At 47.0% G+C, this 19,386-nt stretch overlaps 2 protein-coding genes across 2 annotated transcripts in view; one reads left to right on the top strand and one right to left on the bottom strand.

Moving 5' to 3' along the window:
* The window catches only part of LOC114592128 (uncharacterized), a 31,153-nt gene that overhangs the window by 8,389 nt on the left and 3,378 nt on the right, over positions 1-19,386 (top strand). Inside the window, exon 7 of the mRNA XM_077920655.1 lies at positions 515-1,322. Within this exon, the coding sequence (XP_077776781.1) occupies positions 515-1,322 (808 nt within the window). The remainder of the gene's footprint in view (positions 1-514; positions 1,323-19,386) is intronic.
* On the bottom strand, positions 9,295-15,815 carry LOC114592112 (uncharacterized). Its single transcript, XM_028720011.2, has 3 exons — positions 15,789-15,815; positions 13,537-13,795; positions 9,295-10,916 (listed from the first exon to the last, which is right to left on the bottom strand). The coding sequence occupies exons 1-3, from the start codon at positions 15,813-15,815 to the stop codon at positions 9,739-9,741; spliced, it is 1,464 nt and encodes a 487-aa protein (XP_028575844.2). The 3' UTR covers positions 9,295-9,738.

The raw sequence follows: 19,386 nt of genomic DNA on the forward strand, positions 1-19,386 counted from the left end.
GCTTAGACACGTCTTCCTTTGTCAGTTACGTGGTGAGGAGAGAGACGGAACAGGAAGAGAAGTCTTCACTTCCTTCCTTGTCAGAGAAGAGGAGGCATGACCTAGCTGTGTCTAGGAATCCAGCTCTGCTGTCTTAACCCTTTCATGCACCAACTAGCACTTTCTGACTGCAGTTCCCACACAGAGGACTTCACATGCATAATGGTCACGTGCACACCATATATTTAAGCACTAAAATACCACTCTAAACAATTCCTCTTAGTTGTGGGAGCTGTAGTTTCTTAAGGGTCCTGAGACCCCCTGTGCCCCTCAAGGAGCCACAATTCCCATAGTAATTTAACAATCAATTCTTCCCAGGGAACTCTGGCATTTGTAACCCTCTCAGGGAATAAGGGTCTCCTAACAATTCTCAGCTCTCCTTGGCGCACAGATTGGCCCTGTTTTAGGGATTTGCAGTTTCTACCCTACATTTTACATGCTCTCCCTTAACCTTTTCTTCTTCGTATCCTTATAGGGATACCTTGCAGGAGCAAGAAGAAGACGCCTCAGCAGCAAGTTTGTGAGCCATTAGAACCACCTGGAATACAACGAGTTTCCCCTCACAATCCTCAAGTGGAAAAAGAGATTCGGAACCAGGGAAGTTTGCAGAGAAACCCCTCAGAGCAGGCCCAGGATCAAGTCGTTTCTAGAACAGGTAGTTTCATATCTCAGAAAGATGTCACGATAAAGACAAGGCCCGCTAGGGTTAAGAGGCCACTCGTATGTCACGACTGTGGAAAGAACTTCAAGTACAGTTCCCATCTGGTTAACCACCTGAGAATACACACAGGAGAGAAACCTTACGTCTGCCCAGACTGCGGGAACAGGTTCATTCAGAACTCAGCTCTCAAGAGGCACCAAAGGAGCCACAGAGGCGACAGGCCCTATGGATGTTCCGACTGTGGGAAAACCTTTAGCCGGAACTCTCACCTGGCAAAACATCGAGTGATTCACACGGGAGAAAAACCTTACGAGTGCCTTGACTGCGGGAAGAAATTCAGCGTCAAAATGAACCTAGCGATTCACCAACGGATTCACACGGGAGAGAAGCCATATATGTGCTTGGAGTGCGGGAAACGCTTCAGCCAGCGACCCCACTTTATGATCCACCAGAGAATCCACACGGGAGAGAAACCTTACCAGTGCCCCGAATGCGGGAAAAGCTTTCGCGTGAGTTCGCACCTTGTGGCACATCAGAGAATTCACGCAGGGAAGACGTCGTTCATATGTCCGGACTGCGGGAAAAACTTCAGTGGTAGCAAGCAGTTTATTCAACATAAGATGTCCCATCTCATTGGAGAAAGCTATCAGCTGCCCATTGCAGCTGTGACCATTAAGAGTGACCCATTTGCCCCCGGTTCTGTAGGTCTGGAAGGCAGTGGCTACAGTCCTGGAGCGAATCAGTGAAGTCCCGGCTGTGTTGGGCTAAAGCGAAGAAAGGGAAACCTTGATAAACCCTGTCGCATAACTGCAAATGGTGAGATCCTTTCTACAATTAGAGTTTGAAGGGAAGGTGGCTGGAAAAAGGCATTTTCACTCAAACTTCAAACCCTTTTGCTGCAGTTGAGAGCCAGATGTACCGGATAGAGTGTTGGGCTTGGCCTGGTTTGGACATGGATACTCAGCCATGACGCTTGCCGGTGACCTGGGACCAATTGTCATGTCAGCCTAACCTACCTCACAGGGTTGTTAGCAGGATGAAATGGATAAAACCTTCTTGTATAGACCATCTTGAGTTGTTTGGAAGAGAAAGATGAGGATACAAATACAGCCGTACCTTGGTTCTCAAACAGAATCTGCTCTGGAAGTCTGTTTGACTTCCGAAAACCAAGGCGCAACTTCCGATTGGCTGCAGTAGCTTCCTGCACTCAATCGGAAGCCGCGTTGGACATTCAGCTTCCAAAAACCGTCCGCAAACCAGAACATTCCTTTCCGGGTTTGTGGCGTTTGGGAGCCAAAACATTTGAGTCGCAAGGCATTCGAGAACCAAGGTACGACTGTACAATAAACAAGCAAGCAAACCATGTACCATTCCCAGACCCCAGGTAGAATTGTCAGGTGACCCCTTCCTAATCCACAAATACCATCAATGGATGGTGGTTTCCCGACTAGGGTCACATTTAAAGTATCAACAGTCATGGCTTCCACCAAAGGATCCTGGGAGCTGTCATTTGTTAAGGGCGCTGAGAGTTGTAGGGGACTCCCTATTCCCCTCACAGAACTACATTTCCCAGAGTTCCCTGTGAAGAGGGACTTATGGTTAAGCTCTGTGAGAACAGGGGTCTCCTAAGAATTCAGCAGCCTTAAGAAACTACAGCTCCCAGAATTCTTTGGGGGAAGCCATTTTAAAGCGCCGTGGCCCTACTTAAATGCATGGTGCGAATGTGGCCTAGATTGTCCGGACCACCACACTCTTTCCAAGCGGCAGGGGGCATAATCCTGAAGTCCTTGGCCTAATAACCTCATATGGGTTATCTGTTTCCATCTGAAACAGATGGAGTGATGGAAGGGGGAGAAGGGGAGTCCCCTACAAATGTGGGAATGTTCAGGGAGTCAGAAGAGGACATATTGTTTATTAATATCCTTCCTAACTTGTGCTAGCAAGTTCCTTTACTTAGCAGAGTTTCACATTCCCCTTTTAACATGCACAGCAGATAGCTGGTTGCAGGCTTGTGTAAGCCTCTCACTATCATACAATTCAGTATTGAATTGTATGTTGCTGGTAAGTTCCCTTTTATCCCTCTTAAAAGAATAAACACACGACAATCTTATTTAAAGTCAATAAAAGTTGTTTACTCACGTCAGTTCACAGTTGGATCCCTGAAGGCAGACTTAGTTACAAATATATACATGTGGATCTACCCCATATGGAGGAGTGATCCCAGCCTCTGCTAGCTGAGAATCTAGCAGGGCAGTCTAAGCTAGAAGCTGGTCAAACAAAGGAGGAAGTGAAAAAGAGAGAGTGTGGCAGCACACCTTGTCCTTTTGTTACCTGGACAGGCCACGCCCACCTCTAGTCACATGCAAAGGAAGGATGTTCCAGCCAGGAGGAAACAGGAAGTTTTCGACTGGCTGGACCAAACATTCGCCTGCATGTCCACTCTAGGAAAACAAGGAATGTTGTGCTTGACTGCTCTCGGCAGATTACATCTCACAACAAGTGACCCGTTCACTCTACAAAGTGTCTTTCCCGCTGGTGTGTAAGGAGGGAGGACATCAGGGGCGATGGAGGAGCAGCGGCAAAACCTCAAGATGTAGAATGGCACTTTCCTTTCTGATCAGATGCTTCAGATGGCAGAGGGAACTGCAAAGGAACAGGCACCAGGGATTCCCACCCCCCAGTGAACCAACCCAGTGGCGAGCCAGAGAACCAAAGCAACTTTCTGGGAAGAGCAGGTGTGGGTGGGGAAGGTTGGGGTGGTGAGATTTGAAGAGAAAGGAGGGCCCATAGGTGAGCAGAATCCTGGCCCTCTTACCACAGGAGGGAGGGACGCGCCAAGTCTCTCCTCCAGGAAAGAGGTAGGTTTGGGGTTCTGGAGGGTATGCTTAGGATTTGACTGCCCCTCACTCATTGACTCAGCTGGGGCCCATCTTAACCCCAGGCCATTTGTAAAACACCGAAGGAGGCTGGAGGTAAGACGCTGGTGTTTCCCCTGAAACCGGTGGTACTTTACCTTTTTCATTTTCCGTTAGGTTTGCCTTTACATTTTGTGTTTGCTTCCTGCTCCTGAAACAATAAATCAAGCCATTAGTTTGATTCAGAAACTGGGTTTTTTCTTTCGTTTATGACCATGAAAAAGGAGCCAGGGATTAAAAAATGGTGATTCTGTGAGTTAGTTAAATTTAGTCTGATTCAGAAGCACCCTTTTCCCCCTTTTAAGTAGACCAGAGCTACAGTTTAAAATTATTGTATTTCGAAATGCCTTGCTACGCAGAGATCGTTGTGACTGGGTGGCATATGAATGCTGTTAGTGAATAAAATTAAAATAATTCTGTTTGAGAGGAAATCTGTTTTATAATTTATATTATTGATGGATTATTTAAATAAAAAAATTAATACGATTAAATCCGATGGCTCATAAGTGGCAGGCCAAATGGTGGAGGGGAACCCCACTTACTGTATATCACAAGGGAATTATTTAGATATTTACTTCCAAATGTATTTACATTTTTTTTAGATAAGGTCAAAGAATGAAAGAAAGAAGGAAATCTGAAGAAAAAATAGGCAATGGCTTTGATGCCTTGATTTCATATATTTTTTAAAAATTCTGCTTGGGAAAATCTGTCTAAGGAGAAGGCTTAGGTTCAACCAGGGCAAACAATTTCTAGTTTAAATTTGGTCACTTTGATTCATCCTGCGTTGGTTATGTACACAATAATTATGTGAGAACTCCACTCACGCAATATCTAACTCATGGCTGAATCCAGGGGTGGGGAACCAGTTTCAGCCAGTGAACTAGCTCCAGTTGTGGACAGTTCCTCAAGAGCAATGAGTTCACCTCAAACACCAGTGAACGGCCTCCACCCCCATCATTCAGCCCGGACACTGAGGTCCAGCGCCGAGGGCCTTTTGGCAGTTCCCTCACTGCGAGAAGTGAGATTACAGGGAACCAGGGAGAGTGTCTTCTTGGTAGTGGCACCCGCCCTGTGGAACACCTTCCCATCAGATGTCAAGGAAATAAACAACTATTTGACTTTCAGAAGACATCTAATGGCTGCCCCATTTAGGGAAGTTTTTAATGCTTGATGTTTTATTGTGTTTTTAATATTCTGTTGGGAGCCACCCAGAGTGGCTGGGGAAACCCAGCCAGATGGGTGGGGTAGAAATAAATTATTATTACTACTACTACTACTACTACTACTACTACTACTACTACTACTATTATCTGGCTATCTCACCTCTCTCCACTAACTAGGTCAGGCATAGGCAAACTCGGCCCTCCAGATGTTTTTGAGACTACAATTCCCATCATCCCTGACCACTGGTCCTGTTAACTAGGGATGATGGGAGTTGTAGTCCCAAAACATCTGGAGGGCAGGGTTTGCCTATGCCTGCACTAGGTATTAAGTTACTGATGCAATATCATTCCACCAAGGGAGATCGTTCCACTGTCCAACAGCTCTGTCAGAAATGTCTTCTTGATGTTTAGTCGGAATCTCTTGTAGCTTGAAGGCATTGGTTTGGGTCCTAGCCTTCAGAGTGGGGAAAAACAAGCTTGCTCCATCTTCCATTTTGACAGCCCTTGAGATATTTGAAGATGGCTATCATATCTCCTCTCAAGTCTCTGGTTTTCTCAACCGTTCCTCATAAGGCTTGGTTTCCAGACCCTTGATCATCTTGGCTGCCCTCCTCTGCACTTGTTCCAGCTTGCCAATATCCTTCTTAAATTGTGGTGCCCAGAACTGGAGACAGCACTCCAGGTGTGGCCTGACCAAGGCAGAATAGAGAGGTACTATTACTTGACTTGATCAGGACGAGGTGTGGATTATGACCTTCTGAAGCCCATGACAACTTGGGACTAAAGTGAATCTGTCATTCTTTAAGAACAACTGATGAGGGCTCCATGCACGAACATATTCATTTGGGGGGGGGGGCGACGACGACACATGAACATAGCAGTGCCCTGTATGTGAAACTCTCCCCCAATAATTTAATATTCCCCTTTGCTTGTGTTCCCATGGCACTTCAAGGCCGTACCTTTTGTTTTATTTAGTTAAGATGCAATGTTTTGAGAAGCCCTATCCCGCAGTGTTTAAAAAAATGTGAATTTAGTGTTAGCGCTTGATCCTTGCATTGATTTGCCAGGAGTGCCTTTTTCACCCTATATTCCAAACAGAAACACGCATGCCTTTCCCATTTCCCCAAGAGCGCCATTTTCAGTAGACTAGAGGGCACGGGCTTTCAGGACCAAGTCACACACCTGTTATTACATCCCTTGATAATTCATTACTTTGTGACTTGCAGCTACAGTGAGGGGAGAAAGTATCTGATCCCCTGCTAAATTTGCCCCTTTGCCCTCTGACGAAGAAATGACCAGTCCATAATTTTAATGGTAGGTTTATTGCAGCTGTGAGAGACAGAATAACAACAAGAGAACCCTCAGAAACCCAGAAGACGAAAGTCAGAGATTGATGTGCATTATAATGAGTGAAATAAGTATTTGACCCCTTTGCAAAATATGACTTAGTACTTGGTGGCAAACCCTTGTTGGCAATTACAGAGGTCAGACGTTTCTTCTAGGTGGCCACCAGGTTTGCACACATCTCAGGAGGTATTTTGTCCCACTCCTCTTTGCAGATCCTCTCCAATTTAGTAAGATTTTGAGGCTGATGTGTAGCTACTACAATAAACCAACCATTAAAATTATGGACTGGTCATTTCTGCGTAAGAGGGCAAATGGGCAAATTTAGCAGGGGATCAAATACTTTCCCCCCACACTTTTAAATATGTGAATTGCTTCCTCAGAAAACTGTAGCAATTGGAAGTGATGTCAGAGGACAGAAAAGCTGTCCCTGATTTTGTGATACCCAGGTCAAATATATAAGAAAACCCCTGTTGGATCAGGTTGATATGCCCATCTAATCCAGCCTCCAAGAGTAGCCAGCCAGAGGTGTCCAGAAATCCACAATTGGGGTGTGATTGACAACTGCTCTCTGCGGCCATTGTGCTTCCGCAGCATGTGGTACTCAAACAGAGTTCATCTGGACATGGAGGTTTCCTTGAGCATTTGAAAAATAGAATTCAGAATGCTGCAGCAACTGGTTTTGCAGATACATCCACCAACAGCTCTGAAACACGAAGATCTTGAGATCTAAATGTGCTGGAACTGAAGGCGCATGACCTGGATAGTTTGGGGAGAAACACTTCTTGGTAAGCCTTCTTGAAAAAGGAACTGTGGGTCTGTGGCAGGTCATTTGCACATAAGGTAAAGGGACCCCTGACCATTAGGTCCAGTCGTGACCGACTCTGGGGTTGCGGCGCTCATCTCGCTTTATTGGCAGAGGGAGCCGGCGTACAGCTTCCGGGTCATGTGGCCAGCATGAATAAGCCACTTCTGGTGAACCAGAGCAGCGTATGGAAACGCCGTTTACCTTCCCACCGGAGCGGTACCTATTTATCTACTTGCACTTTGACGTGCTTTCGAACTGCTAGGTTGGCAGGAGCAGCGACCGAGCAACGGGAGCTCACCCCATCGCAGGGATTCGAACCACCGACCTTCTGATCGGCAAGTCCTAGGCTCTGTGGTTTAACCCACAGCGCCACCTGCGTCCCTCACACCACATATTGAATATCTAAAGTGTTTCACAGGCATCCTGGTAAAGAGAGCTATCACCCACTCCCCATATTGCAGATGGAAAGGAAGAGTGAGACAGAGAATAATGCCTTGGATAAAGCTGGAGTTAATGGCGGAAGAAAGACTGGACCAGGGGACTTCATCATTCATGCCCTTAACCACAATGTTATATCAACAGATGCATTGAAAAAAGGGACAGCCTTACAGATCAGAGGCAGAGAATCTGTTTTGCATGCAGAAGGTGCTAGGTTGAATCCCGGGCATCTCCAGGTATGGATGGGAGAGAAAACTGTTTGCTACCAGTCAGTGTGGGCACTACTAAGATAGATGGATCAATGGTCTTGACTTGGTATAAAGCAGCTTCGTAAAATCCAGCGTCTCCTTGTGCAGTGGCATTTTTTTTAAAATCTCTGGAAGCACGACCGTCCGATTTCCAGCTGTACTAGCACAGCTGACATCAAATTCAAATTCAGGCTTAACATGCATTCTTGAAAATTAACCCTATCAAAAAAATTAAAAGCATTTGCTTCAAAGGTCATAGGCTTAGGACAGGGGTCAGAAAAACTTTTTCAGCAGGGGGCCGGTCCACTGTCCCTCAGACCTTGTGGGGGGCCGGACTATATTTTGGAAAAATAATAATAATGAATGAATTCCTATGCCCCACAAACAACCCAGAGATGCATTTTAAATAAAAGGACACATTCTACTCATGTAAAAACACACAGATTCCCAGACCATCTGAGGGCTGGATTTAGAAGGTGATTGGGCCGGATCCGGCCCCTGGGCCTTAATTTGCCCACCCATGGGTTAGGATGAGAGTGTTAAAATAAACCAGCAGGTTCTCTACAAGAAATCCAACAAAACTCACCTCTGCTCGCCCCCCAAATTCACTTTGCACCCCTCTGGATACTTGGATCTGCTGTTGTGACAGTATAATTGTAGCACTGAGTGAGATGTGGTACAGAAAACTGAACACACAGGTGTGTTTGTGTGATTATTGTTATTAATATGCCGCCCATCTGACTGGGATGCCCCAGTCACTCTGGGCAGCTCCCAAGAAAGTACAGTGGTACCTCGGGTTACATACGCTTCAGGTTACATATGCCTCAGGTTACAGACTCCTCTAACCCAGAAATAGTGCTTCAGGTTAAGAACTTTGCTTCAGGATGAGAACAGAACTCCGGCAGCGCGGCGGCAGCAGGAGGCCCCATTAGCTAAAGTGGTGCTTCAGGTTAAGAACAGTTTCAGGTTAAGTACGGACCTCTTGAACTAATTAAGTACTTAACCTGAGGTACCACTGTATTAAAAACATAAAACATCAACCTGGCAAAGAACAGAATCTGTGCTCTCCCCCCCAGAGGCAGATGATATTCTACCCTCTTATCTCAGGGGGGGGGACCTTTTACAGGCCCAGGGCCACAGCCCCTTCTGAGGGCCTTGTGCCAGTGGTGGGAGGAGCCAGGGACAAAAGGAGGCGGGGCAATGAATGTTAAACTTTGCCTTTGTACAGTAGGCAAGTTTCTGCATGCACTAGAGCTCCATTGCTGGCATCATCGGAATTCGAGGACAAAGTCAAGCCAGGCAAAAACACTCAAGGAGAGGGTGGAGCAGAGTCAGTAGTGGGTGGGGCTAAGGAAAGTCCCAAGTGTCAGATAAGAGGCCTAGAAGGCTGCATTCAGCCCCCAAGGTCTAAGGCTCTCCATCCATCTCTGTGGTGCTCTACACCATCTGCCCGTTATTGATTGTGCACAAGCTTCTGTTCAGCCGATGACTACTGGAATATCACTGACTTTTGTGACGTTAGCTATTTGAATGATCTGTGTGCTATTCGCCTGTCTCGCCGCCCAGCAGCCCCCGCCACCCATCACGCCCTTTCCCATCATGCCCTTTCCGTATTGCTCTCTGCCGCCGCTATATTTCGAAGAAGCCGGACGTCAGAAACACAGGCGCCGCCAAGGAAGCAGGTACAAATCTATTTTATTTGCGTTAACTCCTTTTGAGAAAAAGCGTGCGAGTTTCTCTGAAGACAGAATACGGAAGATTCCTCATCCTATCCCACCCATTAGAGAAACAGAGTTGTCAGGATTTCCCAGAACCAGATATTTCCAAGACTAGATTTGGTCTGTGTTCCTTGCTACCCTATGCTCCACGTTGCCTATTCCGCGTTGCAAAAGATTTTCCTGATGTTTTTCTCAGGCATCAATTTCCGTTTCCAACAGCCTTTCTCAACCTGTGGGTCCCCAGATGTTGTTGAACTACAACTCCCATCGTCCCTAGCTAGCAAGGCCAGAGCTCAGGGATGATGGGAGTTGTAGTCCAACAACATCTGGGGACCCACAGGTTGAGAACCGCTGGTTTGCAAGCTTTGCTAGCGCCTAACTGGGACTCCCATCAGCTAGGGTTGCTACTCAGAATCTTTAAGAGAGGTCTCCCTTTCGTGGATTTTCCGGTGCTTCCGAAGGTTTGAACTGACGCTGAAACCCCTCCCGCACTCGGCGCATTCGTAAGGCTTCTCTCCCGTGTGCACTCTCTGGTGCGTGATAAGGTGCGAATTGTTGCGAAAGGTTTTCCCGCACTCGAGACAGGCGTATGGCTTTTCTCCCGTGTGAAGCCGCTGGTGGCCCACAAGCACCGAGCTGTAAGAGAAGCCTTTCCCGCACTCGGGGCACTTGTACGGTTTTTCCCCTGTGTGAATCCTCAGGTGAGTGACGAGGTGCGAGTTCGTGTTGAATTTCTTGCCGCAGTCGTTGCACTTGTAGGGTTTTTCTCCCGTGTGGATTCTCTGGTGGATAATGAGGTCTGCGCTCCGGCAGAAGTTTTTGCCGCACTCCAGGCAAAGGTAGGGTTTCTCGGTCATGTGGATTCTCTGATGACTTAGAAGACCCGATTTAACGCTGAAGCTTTCCGGGCAGTCGGGACATTGATAAGGCTTCTCCCCCGTGTGGATTCTCTGGTGCATCACCAGGGTCGAGCGCCTGCCAAAGCTTTTCCAGCAGTCCTGGCATTTATAGGGTTTCTCGCCGGTGTGGATTCTCTGATGGGTAACGAGAGTGGAGCTTCTGCTGAAGCTATTTCCACAGTCGAAGCATTTATAGGGCCTCTCCCCTGTGTGCGCCCTCTGGTGCATAATAAGATTCGAGCTGCGGCTGAAGGTCTTCCCGCAGTCGCAGCACTGGAACGGCGGTTCCTTTAAGTGAGTTCTCTGGTGTCTGTTGAAGTTCAGGATCTGGTTGAAGCTTCTTCCGCAGTGAGGACAGAAAAAGGGCTTCTCTCGCACGTGGCTTTTCTGGTGCGCGATGAGGTGGGTACTCTGAACAAAGCCTTTCCCACACTTGGAACAGATAAACGGACGGTCTCCCGTATGGAGTTTCCGGTGCCGGACAAGGTCCGAACGGCGGCAAAAGTTCTTCCCACAATCGGGACACATATGTTTCTTCTTGAGAACTTGTTCTTCCGGCATCCCAGTTCCATGCCTTTCCAGAAAGGCCTTCAAGTGAGGAGGGTTCCTAGCGCTGCCCTCTTCCAAGAGACTTTCCTGGTCTGCTTTCTCTTCTTTGTGTTGGGTCAACATTTTATCAATAGCTGAAAAGAAACAGAGAGAGAGAAAAAACAGAGATGAGGCGTTATTCCGTGCTGAGGACTCCAAAAATTGTTTCGTATTGCAGGGAGTCAGACTAGAGATTCATACAATCCCCTTATTGATGTTCACAAGCCCTTCTTCCCATTTTCTCAACCTTTGGTGCATTGTTTATCGATTAAAAAAAATTTAAGCTGCTCTTTGGGTCTGACTTTAAGATGGAAGAAAGCAGAAGAGAGTGAATGTATACATTGAAGTATATACACAAAGTATCAAATGTGGTGACAGTAATAATAATACAACAAAGCAACAACACCATAAACTGGCTTATAAGTATAAAACCAATTTTACTAGAATAATAGCTAGAATAGAAATAGACTTGTAACCATTCAAACAACAAACATACTAAGGTGCCATGTGCAAAACAAAGCCTGGAGATACTGTAAACATGGAGTGGATAAATGTACAACTCTATCTTAACAAGTTACATGTGCAGTAAATGTTATTCAGACTGGATAAATGAACCATTCAACAAGTAGCGTAAGTCCATCACAGAACGGCAACCCTGTGCCGCCACAACGGCAAGGGTAGCACACTGGAGAATATGAAAAAGCTTTTCAAAGCCAGTTTGTGGTGGTGTTGTTTTGTCGTATACATTGAAGCCATCTGGGCATATAAGCGGCATACTTAGGACCACAGTACCTCAAGGACCGCCTCTTCCCATATGAACCTACCCGGACCCTGAGATCATCTTCTGAGGCCCTCCTTTGTGTGCCTCTTCCTTGAGAGGTCCGGAGGGTGGCAACACGAGAACAGGGCCTTCTCGGCAGTGGCTCCCCGTCTGTGGAATGCTCTCCCCAGGGAAGTTCGCCTGCCTGGCGCCTTCACTATACACCTTTAGGCGCCAGGCAAACATGTTCCTTTTTAACCAGGCCTTTCGCTGACCTGATGGACATCCTATACCCTTTTAAAATGTGGCTCTTTTTTTGAAGGGGTGTTACAGTATTGGGTTATCATTCTTATTTTGATTTTGTATACTGTGGTCTTTTCTGTGAACCTCCCTGAGACCTCTGGGTATAGGGTGGTATATAAATTCAATCAATATAAAGTGATAAAATGGTTTACGTGATAAAATGATTCCTTTTCCAGTGCTGTTCTGAGAGTTTGCCTCTTGTTTTGTTTTCTGTGGTTATGCTAAAGGTAAAGGTAAAGGGATCCCTGACCATTAGGTCCAGTCACGGACGACTCTGGGGTTGCATTGCTCATCTCGCTTTACAGCTTCCAGGTCATGTGGCCAGCATGACTAAGCCGCTTCTGGCAAACCAGAGCAGCGCACGGAAACACCGTTTACCTTCCCGCCGGAGCGGTACCTATTTATCTACTTGTACTTTGACGTGCTTTTGAACTGCTAGGTTGGCAGGAGCTGGGACCGAGCAACGGGAGCTCAGCCCGTTGCGGGGATTTGAACCGCCGACCTTCTGATCGGCAAGCCCTAGGCTCTGTGGTTTAACCCACAGCACCACCTGCGTCCCTGTGGTTATGCTACTCCCTCCTTTCTCTCTCTCTTCGGGGTACCAGTAGGACTCACCGCTGCTGGAGTGAACACCATGGCTGGTACCCACCCAATTGATAATGCCAGTCCTGTCCCTGACATACCACAATTTAAGAGACATATTGACAAGCTGGAATGTGTGCAGAGGAGAGTAGCCAAGATCTAGGGCTCTTAGTAACCACAAGCTTAACATAAGTCAACAGTGAGATGCAGCGGCAAAAAAAAAAAAAAGCTGATGCTATTCTAGGCTGTGACAACAGAAGTCTAGTGTCCAGATCAAGGGAAGCCATAGTACTGCTTTATTCTGCCCTGGTCAGACCACACTTGGAACACTGGAACTGGGGGAGAACGCTACGGCCAACTTTCCCCGCACTTCCTCAAAGCCTGTGGCAGTCATATGATACAGTGATACCTCGGGTTAAGAACTTAATTCGTTCTGGAGGTCTGTTTTCTAACCTGAAACTGTATTTAACCTGAAGCACCACTTTAGCTAATGGGGCCTCCCGCTGCCGCAGCACGATTTCTGCTCTCATCCTGAAGCAAAGTTCTTAACCCGAGGTACTATTTCTGGGTTAGCGGAGTCCGTAACCTGAAGCGTATGTAACCCGAGGTACCACTGCATATCTCAGCCCGTCCTACCTCCCAGGGCTGATCTGAAAAGTAAAACGTGGCAATTTCAATATACGCCACCCGGATTTCCTCGAAGCGCGAGGCTGGATGAGGCTGCTTGTCCTGATCGTGAGAATCCCCCCTTATTTTCGCACGCGTGGAGAGATCGCGGGGATCTAAATCGCCTGCCTCGTTGGCGGATCTACCCCTCCAGCAGATCCTTTCCGCGGACAGCAAAAAGACCCCTTTCCATTCACCCGTCGTTCTGCTTTTCTCCCAACCGAACCGCTTGGGCGCAGATCGGCTTCCTCGCCCCCAGCCCTGCTCGGCCCCTGGACGGGCCTTTCCCCGGGGCGATTCGCCCCCCAATCTCCCCACCCTCCGGCCTTGCAAAGAGACTCGACTGGCTGCACGGGAGGAGCTAATGGCCGCCGCGGCCCAAGGGCTGCTTGCTGCGTCCTCACCTCGGTCGGGCTCGGGCTTTGCAACGCGGGATCCGGGCCCTTGCGGCAGCTCGGCGTCCCTTTCCGTGCAGGCGTCCCCAAGATCACTCCCCAGCAGGTGGTCCAGCTCCCGTCGATCTTCTGGGATCGTGGGCGGGAGAAGGGAAGGGTCCCGGTGGATACCGTATTTCTCTCGCCCCCGCCCCTTCCTTGGCAAACAGGCGGAGGAGGAGCCCTCTGCTGGACGCTGCCTGCCTGCGCCGGGTGTCGCTCGTGGCGTCTAAAGTTAGGGAGGGCGGGGAGAGGGAGTCTATCCCGCAGCTGGGGAGAGAGATAGAGGGGGAGAAGGTCGAGCTGTTGCGTTAAGAGTCGCGGGATGCAGAGATTTCTCTTGCAGCATTGCGGCATAGGAAGAAGAAGGGGGGAGCCTTCGCGTGATCTCCGGCACAAAAGCATCCTATGGAAAACGCCTCGCAACCCAAGTACCAAGGGATAGGACTGTTGGCTTGCTTGTTCTCTTCTTAAAAGTTATACATACGCCTTTATTGGTTTTTTGTAAAGACCCCTCAAAACTGTTTTACTAAAATATTAAATCGAGGAAAATTTGCAGCAGTGCTTTTTAATTTTTTTTAATAAATAAGGGCCAGGGCCTTCTCAGTGATGGCTCCGACCTGGTGGAATGCTCTGCCCCACGAGACCAGGGCCCTGCAGGATTTAACTTCCTTCCGTAGGGCTTGTAAGACAAAGCTATTCTGCCTGGCTTTCAACTTGAATTTAGCCTGATCTTTTATTCCCCTTCCTTCCCTCCCCCTCCCCCTTTTATGAAGATTACCCGCTCTGGGATCCCACAGCTAATTCTCCCCTGGTCTCCTCGCTGTCCCAAGTAGGACTAATTCAGCCAGCTAGCCCTGGTGATCACCTAATGTTTATTGGGTGGATTTCCCTCCAAAATTGATTTTTTAATTCTGAATTTATTGTTATTCACGTTTTATATTGTATTTTATGCTGTTTTTTTGTTGTTGCATCAATTAAGTGTTTTAAATTTGTTGTTAGCCACCCTGAGCCTGGTTTTTGAACCAGGAAGGGCAGGGTATAAAGAATTTTTTAAAAATATTATTATTATTATTATTAAATTTATACACCGCTTGATTGTACAAAAACTGGTTTACAGAAGAGATAAAGTCATCCATTAAAAAAAAAATGACAGTGATTAAAGGCCAATGCACACAGAAAGTCGTCAGCTGCCTCCACAGTAGTGCAAGTCACACATCTGCAAGAGTAGAATACAGTACGGTGATCTGAGGTTCTTTCGGGATTTAAGACGACATCTTTCAAGGTTCGTGACCTGTGCATGCACAAAGTGTAGGTGTACATACTTCGTTCTCAAGAAGCAGACGCAGAAGGTTAAACCACTAAAATGGAGGAATATGACCTCAGCTTTCTAAGTATCTGGGGGGGGGGGGAGGCTTGTCTAAACAAGAGTGTTTTCAGCAGGCGCCGAAGAGCACACAGCGAAGGCGCCTACTTGAGATCAAGAGGCAGGGAGTTCCAAAGACGGTCGAGGTCTTGCAAAGGCCGAATGGGCATGACATGGCACTGGTACCATCTAGGGAGGTTGGGGTGGGTAGTCAGGTGTTTCAAGCTGTTCAGCAGTGGAAATGGGGGGGGGGGGTTGCCAAGCCTAGAAATTGTGTTTGGTTTTTTTAACAAAAATATGAGAGAAAACTCTGCAATGGCTGAGAAAGAGCCAGTTATTGATGTCACTCTGCTTTGAAGGCGCATGAGGTCATCATTTTGCTCAGGTAGGTCTGCTTCCGATCATCACCTAGATGAGAGACTTTTTGGGGAGAAGAAAAACGAGTTATCAGTGTAAGAAAATAGTTTCCACAAGCTTATCGCGAGGATACGCACAGACAATCTGTTCCTTCCTTCCTTGGCGGTCCCTTCCAACGCTACGATCCTATGACTCTTACGGAATAGCACAGTTAATTATTATTTTTACAGGCAGATCATATGCTTATTCAGTCCCATGCAAGTGTGGATTCAGCAGCTTTATGCTCTGTGAGGGATAAACTACAGCTCCCAGGATTCTTGGGGAGGAGATATGTGCTTTAAATGTGTATTAAGTGCAATAATGTAATATAATAACAATTTATTATTTATACCCAGCCCATCTGGTCACTGGGCGGCTCCCAAGAGAAGAAGAATAATAAGCGATAAAACATTAAAAACTTCCCTAAAATGTATTGGTTTTTATACTAGGGGTGGAGAACCTGCTGGATGCTGTCTTCCATCACCATGTTCGTTGGGAGTTGTAGTCATAAAAATGGCCGACCAATTCCTGCATTGCAGGGTATTGGACTAGATAATAATAATACAGTCATAAAGGTAAAGGGACCCCTGGCTTTAACAGTGGTGCTTGATACTTACTTTTTTAAATGGCTGGCAGGTAAATGTAAAGGTAAAGGGACCCCTGACCATTAGGTCCAGTCGTGGCCGACTCTGGGGTTGCAGCGCTCATTTCGCTTTATTGGCTGAGGGAGCTGGTGTACAGCTTCCGGGTCATGTGGCCAGCATGACTAAGCTGCTTCTGGCGAACCAGAGCAGCGCACGGAAAAGCCGTTTACCTTCCCGCCGGAGTGGTACCTATTTATCTACTTGCACTTTGACGTGCTTTCAAACTGCTAGGTTGGCAGGAGCAGGGACTGAGCAACGGGAGCTCACCCCGTCGCGGGGATTCGAACTGCCGACATTCTGATTGGGAAGCCCTAGGCTCTGTGGTGGGACCCTGATGTTGGGAAAGATGGAGGGCACAAGGAGAAGGGGATGACAGAGGACGAGATGGCTGGGCAGTGTTCTCGAAGCTACCAGCATGAGTTTGACCAAACTGCGGGAGGCAGTGGAAGACATGAGTGCCTGGCGTGCTCTGGTCCATGGGGTCACAAAGAGTCGGACACGACTAAACAACAACAACCGGCTCTGTGGTTTAACCCACAGTGCCACCCATGTACCTATAATACAGTCATACCTTGGGATAAATATGCTTCAGGATAAGTATTTTCAGGTTGTGCTCCGCGACGACCCGGAAGTAACGGAGTGCGTTACTTCTGGGTTTCGCCGCTCGCGCATGCGCAGATGGTCAAAATGACATCACGCACATGCGCGGAAGCGACGAAATGCGACCCGCAGACGCGGGTTGCGTTTGCTTCAGGGTGCGAACGGGGCTCCAGAACGGATCCCGTTTGCATCCCGAGGTACCACTGTAATAATAATAATACATTTTATTTATACCCTGCCCTCGCAGGGCAGCTAACACCAATAAAATCACAGTAAAAACATAATGGGGAGGGACCCAATTTAAAATACAGGTTAAAATGCAATTTAAAATGCAGCCTCATTTTAAAATAGCTGATAAATCAAGACCATAAGGGGAGGGAAACATAAGGGTCAGACCGAGTCCAAACCAAAGGCCAAGCGGAACAACTATAATAAATTTTGACTCTTGGGGGTTCCTTTCAATTCTACCATTTCCCTGATCGCGCCCACCCACCGCTTCCAATACACATGGCCGGCCTTAGCCAGCAGAGGGCTCTATATGAGATCGGATTGACTTGCTGGGAAATAAGAAGAGGGAGAGAGCAAAGCGAAGATCTTTTGAGCTTCCGGATCAAGGAATTTGCTCATCTTCTTCCTTGCAAGTTTCCGGTTTCCCAGGCACTGGAGAGGCCGAGGTCCCTTGTGAGACTAGCCAAGGTGAGGCTTCTTTCCCAGGAGATTAAAAGCGTTGCTGCTTCCGCTGTTTGTCTTTGGGATCGGAGTGGGAATAAGAAGGGAAGGGGCAAATGGCCATCTCCGACGGCTGTCACGCCCTACCTGCAGTTCTCAGCCTGCAGAGAATATATATATATTAAGGGAACTGCATTTTCCCAAAGGACAGCAGGTGTTTTAGAGAAGCAAGGAAGTAAAACCAGGAGGTAAAGAACTGGGCGCTTGCAAAGATTTGGAGCAGAGTCTTTTCCACGAAGCTGTGGCAAGGTTAGGCAGCCTGTAGCCTTTCCGATATATATTAAAATTATTTATGTTTAAAATGCATGCCCTGCTTTTTGTGGAGCAACTTATAAACTTCAAGAAGTAAAAGCAGCAATTAAAAGATAGTTAAAAAGGATATTGCATGTAGTGCAAAAGGCAGAAAAATCCTTAAATCGGCCACCATAAGACCTTCAGCAATATTCAAGTTGTCCGTAGGGGAGAAAGTCTGGGAAACACTATAATAGATAATTATGGATTCAAGGGAAAAAATAAATAAAGGATAAGTATTGGTTGCCAAGATCCAAGTTTGGGGTAAGTACTCTTTGGTGAGAGAACCCCAGTAGAGATTTAAAATCACAAAAATTGCAGCAAAGTGTGGAAATATATGCTGTTAGACCTTTCAAAGTCCCCCTCTTCCCCTAACATAGAAAAAGGCCACACATTTGGTAAGTTAAAAATGGTTTACTTATAAACTCTCCCAAGGCCAGATTCATGTGCTTTTCCATACAGCATTCCAAAAAAAGTTGCACAGGCAGTAAAACTTCCTTGGATTTGAAAGTTAGTGGTGAAAGTTCCTACATTATTGGTATAGGAACTCAAGGTTGGCCAGTGAGAGCCATGCACTCTGAGCTGGAGCAACCAGCACAGGATGAGCTTCCCAAGTAGACTGAAGTACAATAGGGCATGATTACCTTCCTCCCAAAGTGAGGGGGAGCGACCTAGGCTGAGCCTGGCACGACAGCTTACTCTATGGTCTTAACCCCTTCATGTGTTAAGTAGACTTAAACATGTTGGTTATATGAGACTGGTTGCCCCACAATAAGACCTTCCATGAGCATGGTACTTTACAAATTCTAGAGGACAATTTGAAATTCCGCACAAGGAAGAAGGGAAGGGAAATAAAAGCAGGGGGTAAACTGGAAGAATATACATTTTCATTATTATATATCCATAAGCTTTATGGATACATGCTAATGAAATGTATCCATAAAGCCTATGAGGAATAGGCTTTATTTTAATTTAATTAGGAATTTAATGAATTTAATTTAATGAGGAATTAAAGAACCTTTTAATGAGGGTGAAAGAGAGAGCGCAAAATATGGTCTGAAGCTCAACATCAAAAAAACGAAGATCATGGCCACTGGTCCCATCACCTCCTGGCAAATAGAAGGGGAAGAAATGGAGGCAGTGAGAGATTTTACTTTCTTGGGCTCCATGATCACTGCAGATGGTGACAGCAGCCACAAAATTAAAAGATGCCTGCTTCTTGGGAGAAGGGCAATGACAGGCCTAGACAGCATCTTGAGAAGTAGAGACGTCACCTTGCCAACAAAGGTCCGTATAGTTAAAGCCATGGTTTTCCCAGTAGTGATGTATGGAAGTGAGAGCTGGACCATAAAGAAGGCTGATCGCCGAAGAATTGATGCTTTTGAATTATGGTGCTGGAGAAGACTCTTGAGAGTCCCATGGACTGCAAGAAGATCAAACGCATCCATTCTTAAGGAAATCAGCCCTGAGTGCTCACTGGAAGGACAGATCGTGAAGCTGAGGCTCCAGTACTTTGACCACCTCATGAGAAGAGAAGACTCCCTGGAGAAAACACTGATGCTGGGAAAGATGGAGGGCATAAGGAGAAGGGGGCGACAGAGGACAAGATGGTTGGATAGTGTTTTCGAGGTTACCAGCATGAGTTTGACCAAACTGCGGGAGATATTGGGGGACAGAGGTGCCTGGCGTGCTCTGGTCCATGGGGTCACGAAGAGTCGGACACGACTAAACGACTAAACAACAACAACAATAGGCTTAAACTGCAATCCTATATAGACTTATCTAGGAGCCAGA

The sequence above is a fragment of the Podarcis muralis genome, chromosome 2, assembly GCF_964188315.1.
Source record: "Podarcis muralis chromosome 2, rPodMur119.hap1.1, whole genome shotgun sequence".
Taxonomy (NCBI): domain Eukaryota; kingdom Metazoa; phylum Chordata; class Lepidosauria; order Squamata; family Lacertidae; genus Podarcis; species Podarcis muralis.